The sequence below is a fragment of the Cololabis saira genome, chromosome 5, assembly GCF_033807715.1.
Source record: "Cololabis saira isolate AMF1-May2022 chromosome 5, fColSai1.1, whole genome shotgun sequence".
NCBI classification, from domain to species: Eukaryota; Metazoa; Chordata; class Actinopteri; order Beloniformes; family Belonidae; genus Cololabis; species Cololabis saira.
In genome coordinates, this window is record NC_084591.1 from 33,589,867 (window position 1) to 33,611,221 (window position 21,355).

Consider the following 21,355-nt stretch of genomic DNA (forward strand, 5'->3'; position numbering starts at 1 on the left):
ACTAACCCTAACTTTTGCGCGTTCCCGTGAAGGTAGTGGTGTCCCAATTCCTCTTTTCACCTAGGGGGAGGGGGCATAACGAGGGCTAGGGGCTGAGAATCATAGACATAAACACTAGACGCCGCATTGGCTGCTGCTGCGCGAGAAATGCGGCCGCCATCTTGGGGCGGTCGTCCTACTCCGTTGCCTAGCAGCAGAACAGTAGCAGCAGAGTGAGTTAACAGCAGAAGTTTGAAGATGCCACAACATTGTGCAGCATATTCCTGTTCCAATCGGCGGACCATCGAGAACAGGGATTGGGGGATTACTTTTCACAAGTAAGATTGAACATTATTATTGATTGTGTTTTGTGAATAGAATATTACTGTACTGTATTTATGTCCACCAGTGAAATCGTAGCCAGCTAGATAGGCTATGTTTAGTGCAGATGTTCACCCGGCTTTGAACTAAGACTTATGTCGTACTCCATAACACTGACTTACAAATTGACACAAGAATGCTATTGTAGAAATAAACCAAATATTACTGGTATAACACTGACTAGTGACACAGACTGTAACGTTATTATTCACATGCAGAGGGAGGTTACGAGTTACATTTAATCTTACTCCGTTACTTGACTAACTTTTGGGGAAAAAAAGTACTTCTAGGAGTAGTTTTAAATCACCATACTTTTACTTTCAAGTTACTTGAGTAGATTTCTGAAGAAGAAAGGCGTTGGTGAGTGTAATAAATGCAGTATAATGGTATCACTGGAGGCTCAGTGTCTTAGAAACCTGGCTCTGCACTGTTAAAGTCAGTCAGCCAGTCCTTATTAGTTAGCTGGTGCTGTACCTACCTATCAGTCAGACACAAGTGTCATAACAGTATGTATTTTCAGTGTTCAGTTTTGTTCATGTCAGAATTGCCTTGTATTCAGTGTGTTTCAGGTCCTAGATGCTTCTAAATGGTATGTATTACACAACATCAAGTTTATGCAGGTGCCAGAAGGATGGTATGTATATTGATATGATCTCTTGTTTAAATGTTTTTCAATATGCAGTTTTGTTTCTGTTGGAATTATCTTGTATTCAATGTGTTTCAGACCTAGATGTTTCTAAATGGTAAGTATATGGTAATGGTAGGTATTGCATGTGTTCTTGTTCTCAAATTCTCCCAGTTCTGCAATTACATTGTTTCAGTTAGTTAAGTGTCCTAAAAGGTATAAAAGGAACAGATCACATTCCTAAAAACATGGATGCAAACTAATTATTTATCCACCCTGGTAGCTGTTTACCATTTTCATTCTCTGTGAGTTTGCACCCCTGTAATAGGCACTCAAGAATTGGTGATAAGACACTATAGATGAATGGGATGGAAAATTCGCTTTACTGCTTTGAATGAACAAAATTACACAGTGCTTTCTTGGGGTGTCTTTTTTCGCCGTGATCAGAGTAATAAAACTTTTTTCTTTTGCAGGTATTTGTGTGTCATCGGATTTGTCATCAACATTGATACGTTGATGCTGATGATTCCAGAACTGATCCAAGTTCAGCCCTATGTGCTCACCTACAGGTTCAGTCAGGATCACTTGGAGCTCCTGGAACACATTGAGGAGACACAGTTTGGCATCGACAACTATCATTCCAACCTGTTGTCATTGGTTGTGTCGGTGTTTCTTAAGATAAGGCTGCACCACATTGCCAAACTCAACACTCTTAACCTGCAGAAAGGGAGCACGAGAAAGAAGCTCTGCAAAACAGTCCTCTTTCAAGGGTTTTACTTCATAGTTCATGCTATACTTTCATGAGCAACTTTGTACATGTGTAAATATGGTTTGGGGCGGGGATCTGTCACGTTCTTGTGTTTAACTTTAGAATTTACATTTTTATTCTATCACTGCTTTGTTATGCAATTCTGAAAAGCAAGATAAGAGCGTGTAGAGGCATTTCCACTTCCTCCTCTCCCCCATTTGTTATCCAGGCTTTGTTGTAGTCAGTACTGGAGTTGAGGGGGGATGGGGGGGGCTGGCATCCCCCCTGAAATAAAAACGGTCAAAATCATCCCCCCTGTAAAACTGCCATCCCTCATTTCCATCCCTTATGTCATTTCATCAATGAATGTGGTTTTACTGCTATTTCAACATTTAGAGTCATCACCAGAAAAATAACACCAGAAAAATAACTTATTTGACAATTTTCACCTGTTTCAAGTAAATTTTCACTTGAAATAAGTAGAAAAATCTGCCAGTGGGACAAGATTTATCTTCTTATTACAAGCAAAAAAAAATCTTGTTCCACTAGCAGATTTTTCTACTTATTTCAAGTGAAATTCTACTTGAAACGGGTAAAAATTGTTCTTTTTTCCAGTGATGAGTCTTGTTTTAAGTGTAATGATATTTTTTTACTAAAATGAGACATTTTAACTAAAAATAAGACAAATATTGTTGTTAAGATTGTGAGTTTTTGCAGTGATCCATTTTACTTATCCTGTGAAGGACAGAGTCATATTGATAAGTTCAGAAAAGTGTTTTTTATTGTTCTGTTTTGATGTATTTGATGTAAGCCCAGTGGATATTTAAAGCTTACAGAAGGCTGCATTTAACTGCTGCTATGTCATTCCTGCAGTATTTCTGCAGGTGTTTTGGTCACTGCTATTATTTGTAATATATTATATTATTTGTAATCAGCACAAATTATCTGTCCCCATATGATAAAATCCACCATCCCCCCTGATTTTCTTTTACAACTCGAGTTCTGGTTCTAGTCACTCATGGTTTTCACTGTTCTTTATTCTGTTGTGTTGGTTTGCTTTGCTATATGTGCTGTTAATGCTGGAATAGGTACATTTCCTGCTGTTTCGACGTGAATATACATCCCTCTCTCTCTATCTGAATATTGTATTACTCTTAAGCCCTTTATGAATAATAAAATACGCCGAACCATGTGTCCTGTATCATAGCTACATGTATAAAGTTTGCAGCAAAAAAAACTGCGTGACAATCAGTTTAGTACTCAGCGAGTTATGATGAATTAAATGCGCTGACAGTTCATTGTGCCTGCCAAACAGATTACACTGAGTGGAGCGAGTGACCGCCCCAAGATGGCGGCCCCACGGCTCGTCGGCGCCAATAGGCAGCAGCGGTCGATGCGGCGTCTACTCTTTATTATGTCTATGCTGAGAATAGCCCCTTCAAATCGAGGGATTTCAGATGCTGACTTGGCGAGCGAGGGGGTATGAAAATTTCCCAGAATGCTTTTCGTCGTCATTTGCGGACTGAATAAAAAAAAAAACATGGAGGACATTTCTTGTTTTTTTGGGAATAAAATCAATATTTTGAGTTAGTTTCTGCATAAAAATGCATTTTGATTACATTTCTCGGCGCAAACCAATATTTTACTTTCATAATATTCACTCAGTGAATGTACATAATCCCTTTTTTGTCCGTTGTTCGCTAAGATCGCGCCGGAATATGGTTACGTAACCTACGTACGCTCCGCCGTAGGTTACGTAAGCTACGCCGTAGGCTGCGTCTATTTAAAGCTCGCCGACCGAGGAAAACATCCTTTACAGACTCGTCTCGATTTTGAGCAAGCAAGCATTTTTTTCAGTTTTTTTGAGTCAAATGGCGACTCGCAAAGAGCAGGATATTGAAAAGGAAACCCACAAATGTAAGTATAATGTCCCATGGAATTAAAAAAATCACAGTGCTTTTGTATGTTTTAACAGTACACAGAAATACCACATTGTTTATTGTTTATTTTTAATACCAAAGAGTGAAATTACCGGAGTCAAATTACTTGTTGGACAATGTTAGAACCTGGCCAATAAAGCTGATTCTGATTCTGAGTTAACGTAAGATAATGCATATGTGGCTGCATGATGAGTCGGCTAGATAACATTGCCGTGTCCTGTTAACTACTCGTTAACTCTCATATTTTCTACAAATTTGTTGGATATTTCACATTACTATAAGGCAGCAACGTTATTTGGGGGGGGGGGGGGGGGGGGGGGGACGAAGTAATAACGTCGCTTGCTGCCTTGTTATCATAGTTCAAACGTTTTCTTTTTGTTGTTTGTTTGTTTTTTTTTTCGAGGACGTTTGTGCATTGCAGTAATCACATTTCATTCCAGGGACTCCGGATCAGGTCCGACACCTAATAAGCTTTAGGGCTACCAACGAGGAGAATTTTACTAAGAAGAAATATGCTGCTAAACCACTGTGGGAGTGAGTGATCTAGCTATCTGCTTGCAGAATATCTGTGATGGGGTCCTTAACTATGGTATAACTACTATTCATCACGGTTTTCTGTTACAGGAAACTCATCAAAGAGCTGGAACTGGAGGGGAAGGTGACCACAGCACAAATTGGCAAAAAATTGGAAAATCTTAAAAAAATATATAAGGTAAGCAATGGTTATGGTAAGTAATATTATCTGCTGAAGAGATGATGCTTAACAAAAAAAAATACATGTAAAGTATTTATTAATAATCTTCTGTAAATTGTGTGTGTGTGTGTCTTATGCAGGACCTCAAAACCCCTAAAACCGGCTCCGGGACAGACAGTGGGGAAGCCACAGCAGCCTCATGGCCTTTCTACAAAGAGATGCATGAGGTTTTGGGGTCCAGACCTTCAATCCAGCCTCCATGTTTGTTGGCGTCTTATGAAGATCCCTTGCAAATACTCATGGTAAGTTTAGCAGTTAAAGAAGCACAATCTTATTCCCCAGTCCTTCTTCCTATAGCTAGCTTGTGCTACGACCGGTGGTTCTATAACTGTTATTTTCTTTTCAGAACATAATCAACCCCCATTCCTCACCGGTGTCCTCTCTGACAAATTCAGAGGAAAGCACAGAGGTAATTTTTATTTATACAGTGATAATTAACCTGGTACGATGTTGTGGGTGTGTATGATAGTCCAGTCATGTGTGTAATCAACATGTGTATCCATCTTTTTTTATCTCAGAACACTTTGGAAGACACCAGCACATCGGCCTCAAGCTCTGCCTCACCAGCTGGAAGAGGAAGCTGGAAGCTTCAGGCATCAGGTCCACTTTCCCCCCGATCCCCCCAAAAAAAGAAATTCTCTATGCAGGACTTCCTTCAAGCTGAGGCCGCCAAAGAAGACAGAAGATGTAAAAAGAATGAAGAACACATGGACAGGTTCCTGAACCTTTTAGAGAAAATGGTGGACCAGACACCTCATCAGCAGTAGCAGCACATACACTGCAATTTTTTTTTTGTACATATTTCTGTGCAAATTTTTTTATAGGGAACAGCACCTTTCTTTGTTTTGCGTGCAATGTTTACTTTTTTCTTTTTAAAAATTGTATTTGAATATAGCAAATAAAGCCTTTTTTACTGCAGATTCTCTCACTATCCTTATTTTACTATTGATCTCGTTGTACAGTTTATAATTTGAGACATTACCTTACTTTGAGAAACCCCAGAAGAGAAAACTGTTGTGTAACAAGTTTTATTAGACAATTTAAAAGTATTTCCAAGTGAGTAAAACCACACAAGTACAAAACTATATGAAGAACACATGGACAGGTTCCTGAACCTTTTAGAGAAAATGGCGGACAGGACACCTCATCAGCAGTAGCAGCACATACACTGCAAACTTTTTTTTTGTAAATATTTCTGTGCACATTTTTTTATATGGAATATAAGTGCCATATTAACAGAGCTACAGCTGAAATTAAAACAGCTTTTGGCTCTCAGCTTCCTGATCAGGGTAGGGATGGAAACGAGGGGTAGGGGGAGAAATGGGACAGGCACCTGGGCCAAGTGCCCTAGATCTCAAGTGCCCTAAAATCTCCCCCTTCTTTTTTAGGGCTTAGGGAAGAAAAGAAGGGCGAGTGAAGGAGAATTGGGATTGGCCCCAAATCTTCTCTTCTTAGTGTATTCAATTGATTAGTCATGTACTGTAATTTTACAATGTCCTAGAATTCTAATTATTTATTTGGGAACCTTTAGCAGATATGAGATTAAAATGTGATTAATTAGATTAATTAATTATAAATCATGTAATTAATTAGATAAAAAAATTGAATCCCCTAACAGCACTAATCAGAATATATCTGGCATTAGAATTCGGGGTGTAGACCACCATTTAGCATTGCTGATGAAATAATTTTCTTTCTGACAAATCTGAGAGACAGTATTCCAAAGCTGATTACTCTAATTGAAAACTTTGGTGAGTTCTCTGGAAACAGAATTAACAAGTCTAATGTTGATGTAAAGCACTTTGAATTACATTGTGTTGAATTGTGCTATACAGATAAACTTGATTTACCTTACCTATATTCTATTGGGAATAAAATGTGTTAACGAGATCAGAAAATCATTGCCTTCTGTTTTTTTTTTATTTCAAACGGATCCCCAACTCTTTTGGGTTTTTTGTGTGTGTGCGCGCGCACTGCCATCTGCATCACGTGGTGCTGCGCTAACGGCCGGTGTTCTGCCAATTTTTGCTGCTCTGCCAAAAAACGCTACCTAACGGCCTTTGTAGAGCTACAATTTTACTGTGTTTTACTCCCTAGCCCACTTCGTTCCCCCCCAAGTGGTCCTTGTCGCTTGCCAGGCCGTCATTGTAAATAAGAATGTTCTTAATGACCTGCCTGGTTAAATAAAGGCCAATGACTGAATGAATATCAAATAAAGCCATAGAATTGTTTTTTTTTCTCTTTATCGTATAATGTTCACAAAGTGTAATGCAATTCATGTCATGGGTCGTGTATTTTGAAGGATCAAATAGTCAACATCCCATATTATCAATTTAGCGTGGCAATCAAACTTTGAAAATCGACTGTGGGCATGCGCAGAACCACAAAGTAGCATTTCTCGGCAGGTAGCAGAAATAGTCAGAACACCGGTAGGAGGAGCTCGAGTCCAACCAGTAACGGCCGCTAGGGGGAGCAGTCCACCCGCGACACTAACGAGGGAGCGACGAACACTTCGGTTTTCATCAACCATATCGCTATTTTCGGTAAGTTGTGTCTAATGTTCAATTGTAAATAGGTTATTTTATTTTATTTTACTCAGAGCTGTCCTTTTTTATTTGTATTTTTTTCCCTACCTCAAACTGCTGCACCTTAGATGTTTATCTGTACATATGTCAAAAATACCACATTTGTTTATTTGTTTATTGTTTATCTACTGCGAAAGAGCGAAATTACCGGAGTCAAATTCCTTGTTGGACAACGTTCGAGCCTGGCCAATAAAGCTGATTCTGGTTCTGATGTTAATAACACCGAGTGGTTGTGTGAACCGGTAATTTGCGTGACAACGGTTCGGTTGGAGAAAGTTAATGAGGTTGATGGAGCCTAATTGAGTTTTATTGTAAATATTGTTTTATTTTATTATATACAGCATACCATCTAGATGTAGTGTTTACAACATAAATTTGGGAGATAGATTCTAGGAAATTAAAGGAAAGTGAAGGAAAAAGTCTTGACGTTGGCAGGAGTTACGACCGTTAGTCGCACCAGCGCCATTTTGTGTCTGAGCGAGAACTGTTAATTTAATCTGTTTCGATCAATAACTTCGTTTTCACCGAACACACATTTTCTACGACTAGCTGTGACAGACCTGGTGTAAACTACGAGCTGAAACCCGGCAGACCTGGTTCAGGACTCGTATAGACATGTATAAATCATGGATGTATTATAAAACGGTATAAATAGACCGCTGCTGCCTACCGGCGCTGACGGCGCTGGCGAGCCGTTGGGCCGCCATCTTGGAGCGGTCACCCGCTCCCATAGACGTAGACGCCGCATCGAGTGTTCGTGCTGCTGCTGCGACACGTCAACGTCGCCGCCATATTGGATGTGGCAAGACTGCGCTGTAAACTAATACAAGTAAATTGACTTAAATTCATAAAGCGCCTTTCTACAAATAAATGTACGTTTTACGTCTCATTTATTCATTCACACACGCACTAATATACTTGGGAAACAGTTAGGCACCAAATATAATATATTTAATTTTCTCAGATGGCAAAAATAAGAACTTTATTGATCCCACATAGGAGGTATTCATGTTATATCAGCTATAGAGAACAAGGTAGTGCCGAAAAACAATATACAGGACTGTCTCAGAAAATTTGAATATTGTGATAAAGTTCTTTATTTTCTGTAACGCAATTACAAAAACAAAAATGTCATACATTCTGGATTGATTACAAATCAACTTAAATATTGCAAGCCTTTTATTATTTTAATATTGCTGATTATGGCTTACAGTTTAAGATTCCCAGAATATTCAAATTTTTTGAGATAGGATATTTGTGCTTTCAGCAATATTAAAATAATAAAAGGCTTGCAATATTTCAGTTGATTTGTAAAAAATCCAGAATGTATGACATGTTTTTGTAATTGTATTACAGAAAATCACAATATTCAAATTTTCTGAGACAGTCCTGTATATTCCCGCTCACAAAAATAAGAAAAATAGAGAAACATATTTTCTCATCAACAAAACATGTTATTTTATAGTCTGAAAAATGGTTCAAATGTTATTTTGTTACTTGAAAAAATGTAAATGTTTTGTTGATATATAATATTTGGTGCCTAACTGTTTCCCAAGTATATTAGTGCGTGTGTGAATGAATAAATGAGACGTAAAACGTAAATTTCTTTGTAGAAAGGCGCTTTATGAAAATAAGTCCATTTACTTGTATTAGTTTACAGCGCAGTCTTGCTACATCCAATATGGCGGCGACGTTGACGTGTCGCAGCAGCTGCATGGTGCGGATACGTTTCTATGTCTGACCCGCTCCACTCAGTGGGGCCGCCATCTTGGAGCGGTCACCCGCTCCACTCTTCGTCATCTGGATGGCTGCGCAGTTAAGTGTCAGCGCATTTAGGCTTAACAGTAATAGAATATTCTGGCATGTGAGTATGATAGGTAGGCTATTTTGCAAGACACACAATACATATATATATATATATATATATATATATGTGTATATATATATATATATGTGTGTGTGTGTATATATATATGTATATATATATGTGTATATATATATATATATATATATATATATATATATATATATATATATATATATATATATATATATGTATAATACACACACATACATGTAAAAATACGACTATTGTAGTGGCCACTCACTAGCAGGACACTAGTTTCAGTGGGTTAGAATTCACAAGAATCTAGCCGTTATTAACGATGATTGTGACTTTTCAGTTAGTGTTCTGTTACTGTTGGTTACCGGCAGTTGAAAGGACAGACGGAAATAAACAACAAAAGTTTTTCTTTCGTCCACAAAAAGCGTTCATCAGCTCTTTTGTTCCCAAACTCCTACACTATACTATATATACTAGAGAAACAGAAGCAGATCGTGTAAAACTCAGCTTTTTTAATAATATGAAGAAACAATTATAAACATATATCCACATATATATATATATATATATATATATATATATGTATATATATATATATATATATATATATATATATATATATATATATATAAGGCCGGTGCGGGCGGCAGTTTGTTGTTGTAAACGTCATCAGATCGGCCGCTCTGAACTATTATTTTCCGATGTCCGATCAAAACCAATAGGGCCATTATCGGCCCGATCCCGATCAGGGGCCGATCAATCGGTGCATCTCTAACGTATACAACTCAGCATGAAACCAATTGTCTAATGTTTTTTTCCCCTTTAAAGCTGGAATATTGCTTATAAATGTAATTAATGCCACATGTGTTGATTTAAAGTCAGTATTATTCAGCTGGTCATTAATATTCAGATATTATTCATTCAACTTGCAGTATAGAAGATAGGAGATTTTCCCTGGAGGTAATTACTTCAACACGTCTGCCTTTCTGAGGTAAAACAAAAATGAATGTGGTCCATATTAATGTTTATCACAAACTCCTGATTCTGTCAGTTCTAATAAATCGTAGAATATGTGTTGCTACTGTTTTGAAATGCTGGCGTTGTATGTTGTGACCCTCAGATGGCAGATCCACACTCTGGGTTCCCAGCTGAGTTGTCTGAGGACAGACAGACCTCCTCTGTTCGCTCAAGTACCACGGATGCCGGCCAGAGTGACTGTAATCCCTCCTTGGACACAGAGCTCCAGAGAGGACAGGAGGGACTTCAGTTAGACCCAGAACAGAGTTATCCTGGACTGGAGAACCTGGCTTCTCCTGGGGGTGAAAACGTGGAGGAGATAGATGGATCGGAGAGAGCTGTCGTCAGACCCAAATGTCCTGTGGCTATCTACAGAGGTACGGACATCGTGGATGCAGTCAACGTTTACATTAGCAAGACCAAAACTTTCTCTTGGACCTTTTAATGCTTCAACATCATGATAATGATTACAACCACGGGCGGCACCTTAGTCATGTAAATTGTACTGCTAATGGTTGCTCCTGGAACATTGGGCATTGTCAATATGCATTGTGGCAGATTCCAGTCTGGTTTTTATGATTTTTCTTTCAACAACGGGTCGACATTGTTTACAGTCATTTCCCTTTTGAATTGATGTGATTGACAGCCAACGAAGAGTTGCAGACTACAGGGTCTATTATTGACTCGGTCACTGGCTGGTCTTTAAAACCACATTTTATCAACAAAACATGGAAGGAGTGAGGTGTAAAAACATGCAAAAATACAATTACCTATTTGATAAAGAGTTAGAAGAGAGGAACAAACTTCAAATTTACGCTGTGATTTATTCACAATTAAATTACTCAAAACCTCCGGGATACTCTAGCATTTTTCTCCTGCTTCATCTTCCTCTCTGATGGAGGTTGAGGTCCTGGTGTCTGATAACCACGGTTGACTCTGAAGCTGCACCGTGTCAGGTTTTCCCTGTGGTGTTGTTGATCAGCCCGACATTCTGAGAAGTCAGACCTGGATAGAACCTGCGGCCGTCTGGAACTTTGGTCCAGGAGACTAAGACCCCGTCCACACGTAGCCGGATATCTGCGGATATCTGCTAAACCGGATATATTTTCCTACGTTTTGACCTGTCATCCACACGAAAACGCAAATAAACGAAGGTTTAAGAAAACTCCGGGCAAAGTGAAGATTTTTGAAAACTACGTTTATGTAGATGCGTGTAGACACACACAACCGGAGTTTTGCGTTTTCGAACGTCACATTATGCGCCAAAACAACAACAAATCTGCTCTGACGTGCGACTTTTGTTTACTACAGAACTACAGATGATCCAGCATCTGTTCTCTATTTATTAAATAAATGGTCTCTGCTCTTGACCACCGCTTACTGCGTTACACCGACACAGAGGCTACGCCGTAGGGTACGCGGCGACGCGCACCCTACGGCGTAGGGACCGCGGAGCCCCTGCGGAGAGCCGCGGAGAGCCGCGGAGGTGCAGCTTCCCCGGGAGCCGCAGATGATCTACAGGTTAGAATGCTTATGAATGTGGTCGAAAACGCAGATCTTCGGTTATGTGTGGAAGGGTTTTTTTTTAAAAACGATGTAATGTGGATGCAAATTTTTTTATAAACGGATGGGGGAAATATTCGGATTTAAAAATACCCGGCTACGTGTGGACGGGGTCTAAACCTTGGTCTCTGGGGAGAGCATGAAGGTTACGAGTCAGAATAACTGGAAATCCTTTTATGACGCTTCACCAGCTACAATAATAACACATTCAGGGCGTGACAGTATTTCACTCATAATTTCAAAAATAACAATCACATAATCACAGCAAGATTTTCTTTGACTGGACTGAAGGTTCTTAGAGCTTTTCAGAAGAACTGCACCAGCATGAGCTCTAGTTGAAATTTGAATTTTGATGCTTTTCTGGTCCCATGCCAGTGGGGTTTGCTGTTTCACAACACTCCGTTGCTCAGAGACGAGCCCAAAGCAAAACAGCGCTTTATTAACGTGATTACATACCTGGTTGCCTAGCAATCCTAAACCCATCAAAGACGAGAGGACTGCAAAAGCAGAGTGGAGTGATCATGGACTCTCAGCTGGATATGGTTGTTGGTTTTTAATCTTCTTTCTGGAGGGATTGTGTGCCTTGTTCTTTAAAACACATTTGTTTCATCTGATCTGCACACGATAGGCAGACACCGGCGAATAGCAGGCCAGACCCCGAGACCCATCCATCACGTGACGTCTGCGGCTGCTGCTTCCTCCTCCATCCCAGTGAGTGAACTGCATCAGAGGCTGCAGGAGGCACTGGGGCGCTGTCACTTAAACCTGGAGTTACTGTGCTTCACATTCTGCAAATAAATGAACCTTTCCTCTATATTAGATGGTATGGAGTGTAAACTCTCATCAAAGACCAAAACGACATGAATCAAAGTCGTCTAGAGTGAGAAGGAAATGTATGTTTGAAGCATTGCTGTCAGTAATGTCAGTAAGAAGCAGCCCGTGTTGAAATCAATGACCATTTTAATCCTCTAACAAGACTAGAAAAACGTCCTTCGGCTTCAGTGACCGTTTCCCTGCAGACAGACGGGGGGTGGGGGTGTTTTAACTTAAAGGGCTGTCTTTCTTATCTGCTATTACCACCATCTTAAGTCTGTAATCTTAAATCAACTAGTGAATGTTGTGGAAACTACTGTCAATAGACTCTAAACTAGGTGAAACAAGCTGTCGTTGATATCAAAGTATTGATCAGTTGTGTAGAAGTAGAGGACATGAACTCTGCTGATGTTGTCTGTTGACAGTAGTATGTCCACTAGCCGACCGGTACGCAGTTAAGACGACGTCAGGTGGGTAAAAATGGCCCTTTTATTGATGTTTTGGGTTTCATTTTGGCCCCTAGCGGGGTTCCTGTTCCTGTTCATTACCATCTACTAATACCGCCTACGTCATCATATACGTCAACATATACTATTATACACAGACTCTGTCCCTCTACTGTTATTATTTATTTACTTATACTGTTGTTATATACTGTTTATGATGCTTCTGTATTAGTTTGCACCCTTGCGGCCTTGCTGGTAAAATTTAATCGGACAGGCAACTGTTCAATGACAAATAAAGTTTAGAATTTTAGCTGATAATAGACACAGCGTTGCTTTAACTCCAGAATACTCCACAACTATAGACAGACTACTTATGTTCATCGTGTTTAGACCCTTTTTGATTGGATTCGATTGGGTTTTTTTTGGCTATAAAAGCTTCATGTCAGGCCTTGTCGCAACTGCAGGTGTCGAGAAGAAGGATGGTGCTGCTGGCCAATGAGAATAAAAGGGAAATTGCCAAACAGGCACGAGCCAAGAAGGAGGCGAGGAGAGCAGCACTGGACTCCCGACACAAGTACCTGATCAACATGCTGGTGGATGTTGTGACCATGGAGGAGCCAGAGGTGGAGGACGTCTTCGTCTCTGATGACAAAGTAACTCACAGTCAGGTTCTTGAACCATTACGCCACAGAAATGATCTTCTAGGGGTCTCGGGATAATTCATGTCTGATTCTTGCAGATCAGCATGATTGATGATTTCTTTGCTGCAAACGGATCCAGGCAGCTGGTTTTCATCTATCAGGAGAATAATGTTGTTCTCAAACGGAGGATTTGCTCATTACTGGTAATGTTAGCCTTTTAAAAAAAAAAACTTCTGGCAGTTAACTTTGTGCCAGTTGTAGGTGTTTATTGGACTGAAGTTTGAATTTCAATAAAAAAAAACAAACCAACTGTAAAGTTGGGCTGTTCCAATACTTTGACTATAAGTATTGGTCACATGACATCACATTTAACACATTCTTTTTTTCCTATCTTTCTCTCTGTCCTTCCTCCTTTCCAGGATGTAAAGACGCCAGCCAAGACTCAAACGAAACTCTTCATCACCACAGGAAGCTCTGAGGTAAGCGGACACCAGTCAGCTCCTTTACAGCCCACCACAGGTCCTCGGAAGCACCAAGGATTAAACACACGAAACTTGGATTAAACACACGAAATGCTGAGAGCTTCGACTGGTGCAACTTTAAATCTCTCCTCTTTCTCCGCCGACATTTTGACATCGTGACAACTATAAATTGGACACAAAATATACAAATGCCATTGTACAATATTTCACATAATGCATAAACCCATGTTTATATTTGAAACTTAATACGAATCATTGTAGTAATTTAAATAATAATTTTACATGAAATTAAACCGGAGAGTCTACAAATGTTGGACAGGAAGTAGGAGAAGAAGCATGGTGCCTTTCAAAATAAAAGCACAAAATGTGGAGTGACAGAACTGCATAATTTACCATTAACAAAATAAGCTGCCATTTACACACGCCCCCACCTCTCCACACACACACACACACACACACACACACACACACACACACACACACACACACACACACACACACACACACACACACACACACGCTAGTCTTTGTTATGATGTTAAATTGTTTGAGTATTTAGCTTTTTGTGCTGAGCTGTTTTTTGCACCTTCATACTATACTGTTTTTATACATAGTGTGAAGATGTTTTTTTCCCCTCGTCTTGAGGGTTTAAGATGTTGAGACACATGAATGTACACTGTCTGATCCTGTTTTTATTTTCTGTTTTTGCAGCCTTTACTGGGAACACATCTCTCCTTCCTTAGAACCACACAGAAGGCCATCACCACCGCCAACATTCACCAGGTCCTTCCCTCAAAACCCTTGAGACTCGTGATGATGATGTGTTCAGTCAGCTGTTTTCTGTCTGTGGAACGTCACATTCTCGTGTGTGCAGGAGGTGAACTTTGTCGTCATGGATGGGAGTGACAACAGCGTTCTGAAAAATCTGGAAACTCTGTTGGCTGGCTTCATGTTACCAGCTCTCAAGTCTCAGAAGGTTCGCACCAGCCATTCTGTTAGCTTTTAGCTGCCGGCTCCTGCTCTCTTATTTGGATTAAAAGAGTGGGGATTTTGAGTCAAAGCATGCCGACTCTGGGAGGGGTGATTCTACATTTTCATAGCCCAGATATGTTGTTGTTTCCACCTTTTAACATGAGAGTTCTGTCACAAACTGCGGCTCAAAAAGCATTTGTTGGGTATGTAATGTCTAATGCGTTAAAGGAACTCTGTATGAAGTGTAAAGAGCCCTGAGGGGACTGCATTGGTGAGCTGTTGCCCTCTGAATGAAATTTAGGATCCATTTTAAAAGACAGTAAAATCAAATTGTTTGAAAGATTTTGGTGGAATAAAGAGCCAATGCTGAAGTTGTAGATCCTCCATATTGCCATCTAGGTTAACGTTTGGTTTTACTCTGGACTCTCGGACAGATGTGGGGCTGTGTGGAGGACGGTGCGTCCAGTCCAAAGGTCCAGTCGTTTTTGTCCTCAGTGAATCAGACTATCAGTGACCTGAATTCAGACAGAGTCAACATGGAGAGAAAGGTTCATCTTCAGCAGGTCGACCTTCCTGACACCATCCAGCAGATGAGCACTCCTGAAGACTACAGAGCAGCAGGTATGAAGATCCACTGCAGCTGCATCTCTTACACTTTCACCTTCTGAGGTCCGGCCAGCATGCTCTTCCTCACTGTTCGGAGGTTTAGACTTTTAAGCCTGTGAAAGTACCTTTTTGCTTGCAACAAAATTCATATGAAAAATGTTTTACTTGTAAAATGTGAACGCTGTGTGACTGTTGCATAAGACGTCTGCTGACAACGCTGACACTATTAAAGACGGCTTACTCTCTTTCTTGGTAAAACAAAATTTAGGATGGTATCAGAACTGCATGATCTTCCGGGCTCCTCCCCTCCCTCTCTGCTGTGCTTCAGCTGTGACTGCTAAGCCACTCCCTGCAGAGGAGGCTGTCATACACAGTAAAATTTATATTGTTTAAATGAACAAGTTCTGCTTACTCCTTCCAAAGAAGTCTGAATCCTTGAGAGGAAGTAATCAATCCAAGATATCAGCTTTAAAGCAGCAGCTGCTTAAACGAGCAAACTCGTCTTTGACGTGATGATGATCCTGAAATACTGTCATGAAGCAGAAGCATGGTTGTTGATTATGTAAAGTGGAGAACGGCTTGTCCTCTCAGCCAGTAACGTTGAGCTGGTGCAGCGTCTGGAGGACGTCTTCTCGGTGTGGATCAAGCAGATCAGGATGGTGCTGGTGGAGGACAAAAAGCTGAGGAGGGAGGCCGGCGACGTCGGGCCGTCAACTGAGCTGGAGCACTGGAAGAGGCGCATGGTCCTCTTCAACAGGTAGAGCGACATCATGATCTCCCTCCTTGTTTCACTGTTTGTGATCAAATCAGAAGACTCTAAATTCCAGACTTGCGTTCAGTTTGATTAAACTTTTGGATGAAACCGGTTCAGTGGTCCTGTTATGGTCCGGCTGCTGAATTTTACCAGAACATCTTTTTTTGGAGAAGTATTTACAGCTGGGCAGGTCGTACCGCGGGTCAGCTACTTTAAGCAGGCGTTTAAATCCTCATTTTTGTACCCTCTTGAGTGTTGCCATGTCCTTTGCAAGAAAAAAGGTAATAACTTCTTTTACCTCTTTCCATCACTTGCTTGATTTGTCAAATGTTTATGTTGTCTGTTTTGGTCTCACGCTAGCTGCTGCTGCTGCCTGCGGTGCTGCCGGACCCCTCGCTATTTGGCTCTCGGCTGCTCACTGTGCTTCCTCTTCAGGGGATTGAACAGATTCGCCGTGTTACCACCGACATGCGAACGGTTTTCGTGCAAACTTTCCAAATTACCTTCGCTTGAGCTCGATTGCTTGCGGAAAATCCAAACCAATTTCATATAATTGAGGTGGAATTATTTTTGCGACCAGTTCCGTCAATACGTCTGGTGAGTCGGTGCGTCAGCGTAGAACTGCAATTTATAGAATGTGTCCTAGACGATCCCACGATCTCCTTCACCTCTAATATCGTATATCGCCCATCCCTAGTCTGGACTCTAAAACTCAGATCTTCTCATTTATTTTTTATTATTTAATGTCAAGTCTTGACTTTTATTTCTGTGTGTGTGTGTGTGTGTGTGTGTGTGTGTGTGTGTGTGTGTGTGTGTGTGTGTGTGTGTGTGTGTGTGTGTGTGTGTGTGTGTGTGTGTGTGTGTGTGTGTGTGTGTGTGTGTGTGTGTGTGTGTGTGTGTGTGTGTGTCAGTTTGGTGGAGGAAGTGAAGTGTCCAGAGGTGAAACGGACTATGGGAGTTCTGCTGATGGCAAAGTCTCGAACACTGCGAGTCTGGAAAGAGCTGGTCAGCCTCTTATTAACTTTTTAGTTTCAACGTTCATGAGTGAGTGAGATCAATGCTGCCAGTGTCATGATTGATTGGTTTATTGATCGTGTTAGGACCGAGAGATGACCGATGTGGCTAACGAGGCGAAGGACAACGTGAAGTGTCTGAACAAGCTGGTCAGGTTGTTCAGACAGCTGGAGGAAAGCACACCGGTTCGTATTTACAAACTCAGTTTGATGGAACTGACGTTTTCTTGGTTAAGCAGAAGGAAAAGGTAACTGGTGGACTTGTTGGTGGAGGCGGGGCCGAGAGGAGAGACATTTGATTGCTTGTTTTGTCACCACCATCCAGCGTTGTGTCTGTGCTGCTGCGTAAGTGGGCTGAACGTCAGACATGACGGAAGCCCGCTGGTGCTGAATTTACCGGGTTTGTTTTGTGTTCGAGCTCCACTCCTCCAAAAGTTTCCATGAAAACTTGTCAGGAACCTTTTGGGTAAATTTGCTGACGGCAACAGAAATACTTACGGCCTTGGAAGAAGTGCAGTTGTGTGTTAACTTTATTACTTTACAGGAAAAAATGTGCGCAATAATTTGTATGTCATTGTTAGGATGGTACTGTCCTGGGATGAAAGAGTTAGATCAATGAACTAATTCAGGATGGAGTTTTATTTTCATCAGATTCTATGTCACTGTTGAGATGGAAACTGGCGTTGCCTGAATCCAGAATGCCGCCGTGTCTGACATCTTCTCTAACAACAGATGGACATGCTGGACCCCATTTCCAATCTGATGAACAACATCGGGATGTTCCATACATTCTCTCACCTCACCTCTGAGGGAATAACGTCCCTACTGCAGAAGGTCACCAACCAAATAATCAACACCTGCAAGAGATATTTGATGCAGGGCGTGAAGCGCATCTGGGACCACAGCAGGTACTGAACTGAACCCAGTTAAAACCAGGAACCCTTAACCCTGCATTCACACCAAAAGTGTCATAGGCATCCGGCTGCCATTCATTTTCTATGAAAGCGCGCTGCGAGAGGCGTCGGAGGCGTAGGAGGCAAATGAGCAGCGGCGATGCCGAGGCAGTGTTCAATCACAGCCCGGGATTCCCAAAGCAAGAAGCCTCAATGCAGATTGTACTTTCATGTCACACAAATGTACACTCATTCACATGCACACATGAGCATAGCTGTGCGCTAACAAACTTCTTTTATCAGGAATTAATATATTTTATCCAGCAAACTGACATTTTGGCTGATTTGACTGACGTTTTTATCTGAACTGCTCATGTGAAACACGTAACTGATGGTTGAGGAGCTGTATGTAAATGTAAATGTAAATGAACTTTATTATATAGCACCTTACATCAACTTAGAGGTGAACCAAAGTGCTTTACATAACATACAACAAAATAAAACAAGAATAAAACATATGAACATATACAAAAACATCAAGTATAAAAAAGTGTTGCCACACTACTGGGTATTAAAAGCCACCCTGAATAAATAAGTTTTAATTTTAGATTTAAAAAGGCCCAGGTCAGAGATGGTGCGTAACTCACAGGTCTGAACTAGGTGTATGGTCTGAACTATTTTATTTGCTACATTGATCCAACGCAAAATAATAAAAAAAACGTGCTTATTAATCACAAAACACCGTTTAAACATGACCAAATCCGCTACGACCTGGTGTGTCAGTGCTGCTCAGCGCAGACAGAATGCAGCTTCTACGGGAGCAACCGGGAGCCGATGGTTGTTAATCCATGGATCAACCTTGTTCAGGAGCATCAAACTCACTCTTGTCTATGCGGAATTAACGCCGAAATATAAAGAAGGCTTCCCAAAGAGATATATATATATATATATATATATATATATATATATATATATATATATATATATATATATATGCCCCGCCTACTGCAGGCGTTGGCAAGTGGCGCGATCCAGGCGTCATGAGCAACCATAGGCGATTTTTTTTATGCTTTCGGTGTGAATCCAGAGTAACATGATACCCGGGAGTCTGGGAGTTGTTCCCTGGGATTTGTTGCCTGGGAAGTGCTTCTTCGACCTGGTGCAGACGATGTTCTTCACACAACAGTTAATGTTGTGATGTCATTATGTGTGAGAGCACCCGTCTGTAAATGTCAGGGTTTCTGGGATCTTAAACGGAACCCTGGCTATTAAGACATGTAGGTCTTAAAAGATAAATGTTGGTATCAATTATAACAATGTGATATAAAAAACCTTGTTGATGTCTTCGTTTTTATAAAATTTGAAAATATAATTTAACTCGTAGGTCGCCATTGTTGTTTACAATCTGGGTAGTGACGTCAGACGGTGGCTCCTGCTGGCCCCCGTCCACTGTTTTGACACCCAGAAACAGATGAAAACACAGCTAAACAGGTGACGGCGCACCAGAAACACAGATCAAAACACAGCTAAACATTAAGGTGATGGCGCACCTACAAAAAAGTTTAAAAAAAAAAAAAAAAAAAAGTACCGCACCATAAAGCATGAACTATAAAAACACCATAAAATTCAGATAGACTAACAGACCACACGTTTCAACTAGCAGATAGCCGATGCTACAATAAAAACCCCAGCCAGATCTGGCGTCATTAAATTAAATAAAGATGTTCTTGCCTATTTGACGCGAAGTCTGCGCCTCCCGTTTCGTCAAAGTCCCGGGCCAGTCCCCTCAGCCTCTGGTCTGTCATCAGCACCGAAGACGGTTTTAGGGGCGGAGAGGGGTGGGCTATGCCCACCCAAACGTGCATCCTACCCACCGGCGTCTCCATCCCGGCGGCGGCGAGAGCGGATGGCGGAGCGCTGCAGGCTCATAGAGCCACGGCTACGCCGACTACGCAGGAGCCTACGCCGTAGCCTACGCCGTAGCCTACGCCGTAGCCTACGCCGTAGCCTACGCCGTAGCCTACGCCGTAGCCTACGCCGTAGCCTACGCCGTAGCCTACGCCGTAGCCTACGCCGTAGCCTACGCCGTCTACGGCGTAGGCTACGGCTTAGGCTACGGCGTCAACGGCGTAGCCTACGCCGTTGACGCCGTGGCCTAATGCACTGGTAAGATGCGCACGACATTGATCATTTTTGCAGATCTCCCGTGCATCACAGAACTTTGATCCAGTTTGCCTGAACCAAGACGTCTTATGGGCTCCCTCGTCAGCCTCCACGGCCGGGAGAGTGCTGCTCATCTATGTTTTAGATACCTGTCCCAGTTAAACTAACGGGGCTTATCTTCCCAGAGCCACCGCTCTACGTCATCGCCCCCAGAATCCATTGCGCAAGTAAAACATGGCGCCTCCCGCAGGTCAAAATATGTGATAAACATTGTAGATTTTTAAAGCAATTAAGATTATTTTATGTGTTTCTAACAACATATTTTAGTATAAGAGAACAATTGTGGCTAATTACACTTTACACTTACACTACAAGTCTTAATAACCAGGGTTCCTTTTAAGTCTTGATGTAATGATTAAAACATTTCCTAAAATGGCTGCGACGCCTTCAGGCCTCGAAGAAAAAAGGTGGAATAAACAGAACTGGAACCAATATTAACCTTCACGTACTGTAGGTGAGGGACCACATTAAGACGTTGTGTGTCTGTGTGTCCTCAGGCCGGTTCTGCTGCAGCGGATGTCCGATTGTTGCCTTCTAAACGTGCAGTATCAGGAGAGCTTCCAGAGGTTGAGGGAAAAGCCCAACACCAGACAGTTAGACTTCAGGTACCCGGCGACACATTCTGATGAGGCTTCAGCGCCCGTAGCTGCTCAGCTTCACATCCCCCGTTTCTGTGTGCTTCTTCACTTCCTGCTTAGCCAAAGGCACATCTTCGGAAAGTTTGATGATTTCTGCCGACGTTTGGAGAAGATCGCTGACATGATGTCCACGCTGGAGAGCCTGGCTGCTCTGGGGAAAATAAAGGTGATCTGACGCCACATGATGGTTTCTGAACTGTGGACTTGGTCAGTATGATATAAATAATGAAAACATTTCTTCTTAATTAACTAATCCATTATAGGACCTCATGTGTACATTTGTATTTACTTTCTTCAATTTAAGATTTGTTTTTATTCAATTCAACTTTCTTTATATAGTCTATTACAACACAGTTGTCTCTAGGATCTTTCCAGAGACCAGAACATGACCCCCGAGCAATTATTACATAAAAGTAAACACTGGCAGGTAAAAACTCCC

General features: G+C 41.3%; 1 protein-coding gene across 1 annotated transcript in view; it reads left to right on the forward strand.

The window, feature by feature from the left end:
• The first annotated feature begins 8,693 nt into the window (after nucleotides 1-8,693).
• Nucleotides 8,694-21,355, forward strand: part of LOC133444885 (dynein axonemal heavy chain 5-like) — a 97,047-nt gene continuing 84,385 nt past the window's right edge. The window contains exons 1-15 of the mRNA XM_061722780.1: nucleotides 8,694-8,729; nucleotides 9,976-10,249; nucleotides 12,064-12,146; nucleotides 13,159-13,347; nucleotides 13,434-13,538; nucleotides 13,764-13,814; nucleotides 14,529-14,600; nucleotides 14,692-14,793; nucleotides 15,224-15,410; nucleotides 15,987-16,152; nucleotides 17,061-17,154; nucleotides 17,250-17,348; nucleotides 17,895-18,070; nucleotides 20,776-20,883; nucleotides 20,977-21,082. Coding sequence (XP_061578764.1) covers nucleotides 8,694-8,729; nucleotides 9,976-10,249; nucleotides 12,064-12,146; nucleotides 13,159-13,347; nucleotides 13,434-13,538; nucleotides 13,764-13,814; nucleotides 14,529-14,600; nucleotides 14,692-14,793; nucleotides 15,224-15,410; nucleotides 15,987-16,152; nucleotides 17,061-17,154; nucleotides 17,250-17,348; nucleotides 17,895-18,070; nucleotides 20,776-20,883; nucleotides 20,977-21,082 — 1,848 coding nt within the window. The remainder of the gene's footprint in view (nucleotides 8,730-9,975; nucleotides 10,250-12,063; nucleotides 12,147-13,158; nucleotides 13,348-13,433; nucleotides 13,539-13,763; nucleotides 13,815-14,528; nucleotides 14,601-14,691; nucleotides 14,794-15,223; nucleotides 15,411-15,986; nucleotides 16,153-17,060; nucleotides 17,155-17,249; nucleotides 17,349-17,894; nucleotides 18,071-20,775; nucleotides 20,884-20,976; nucleotides 21,083-21,355) is intronic.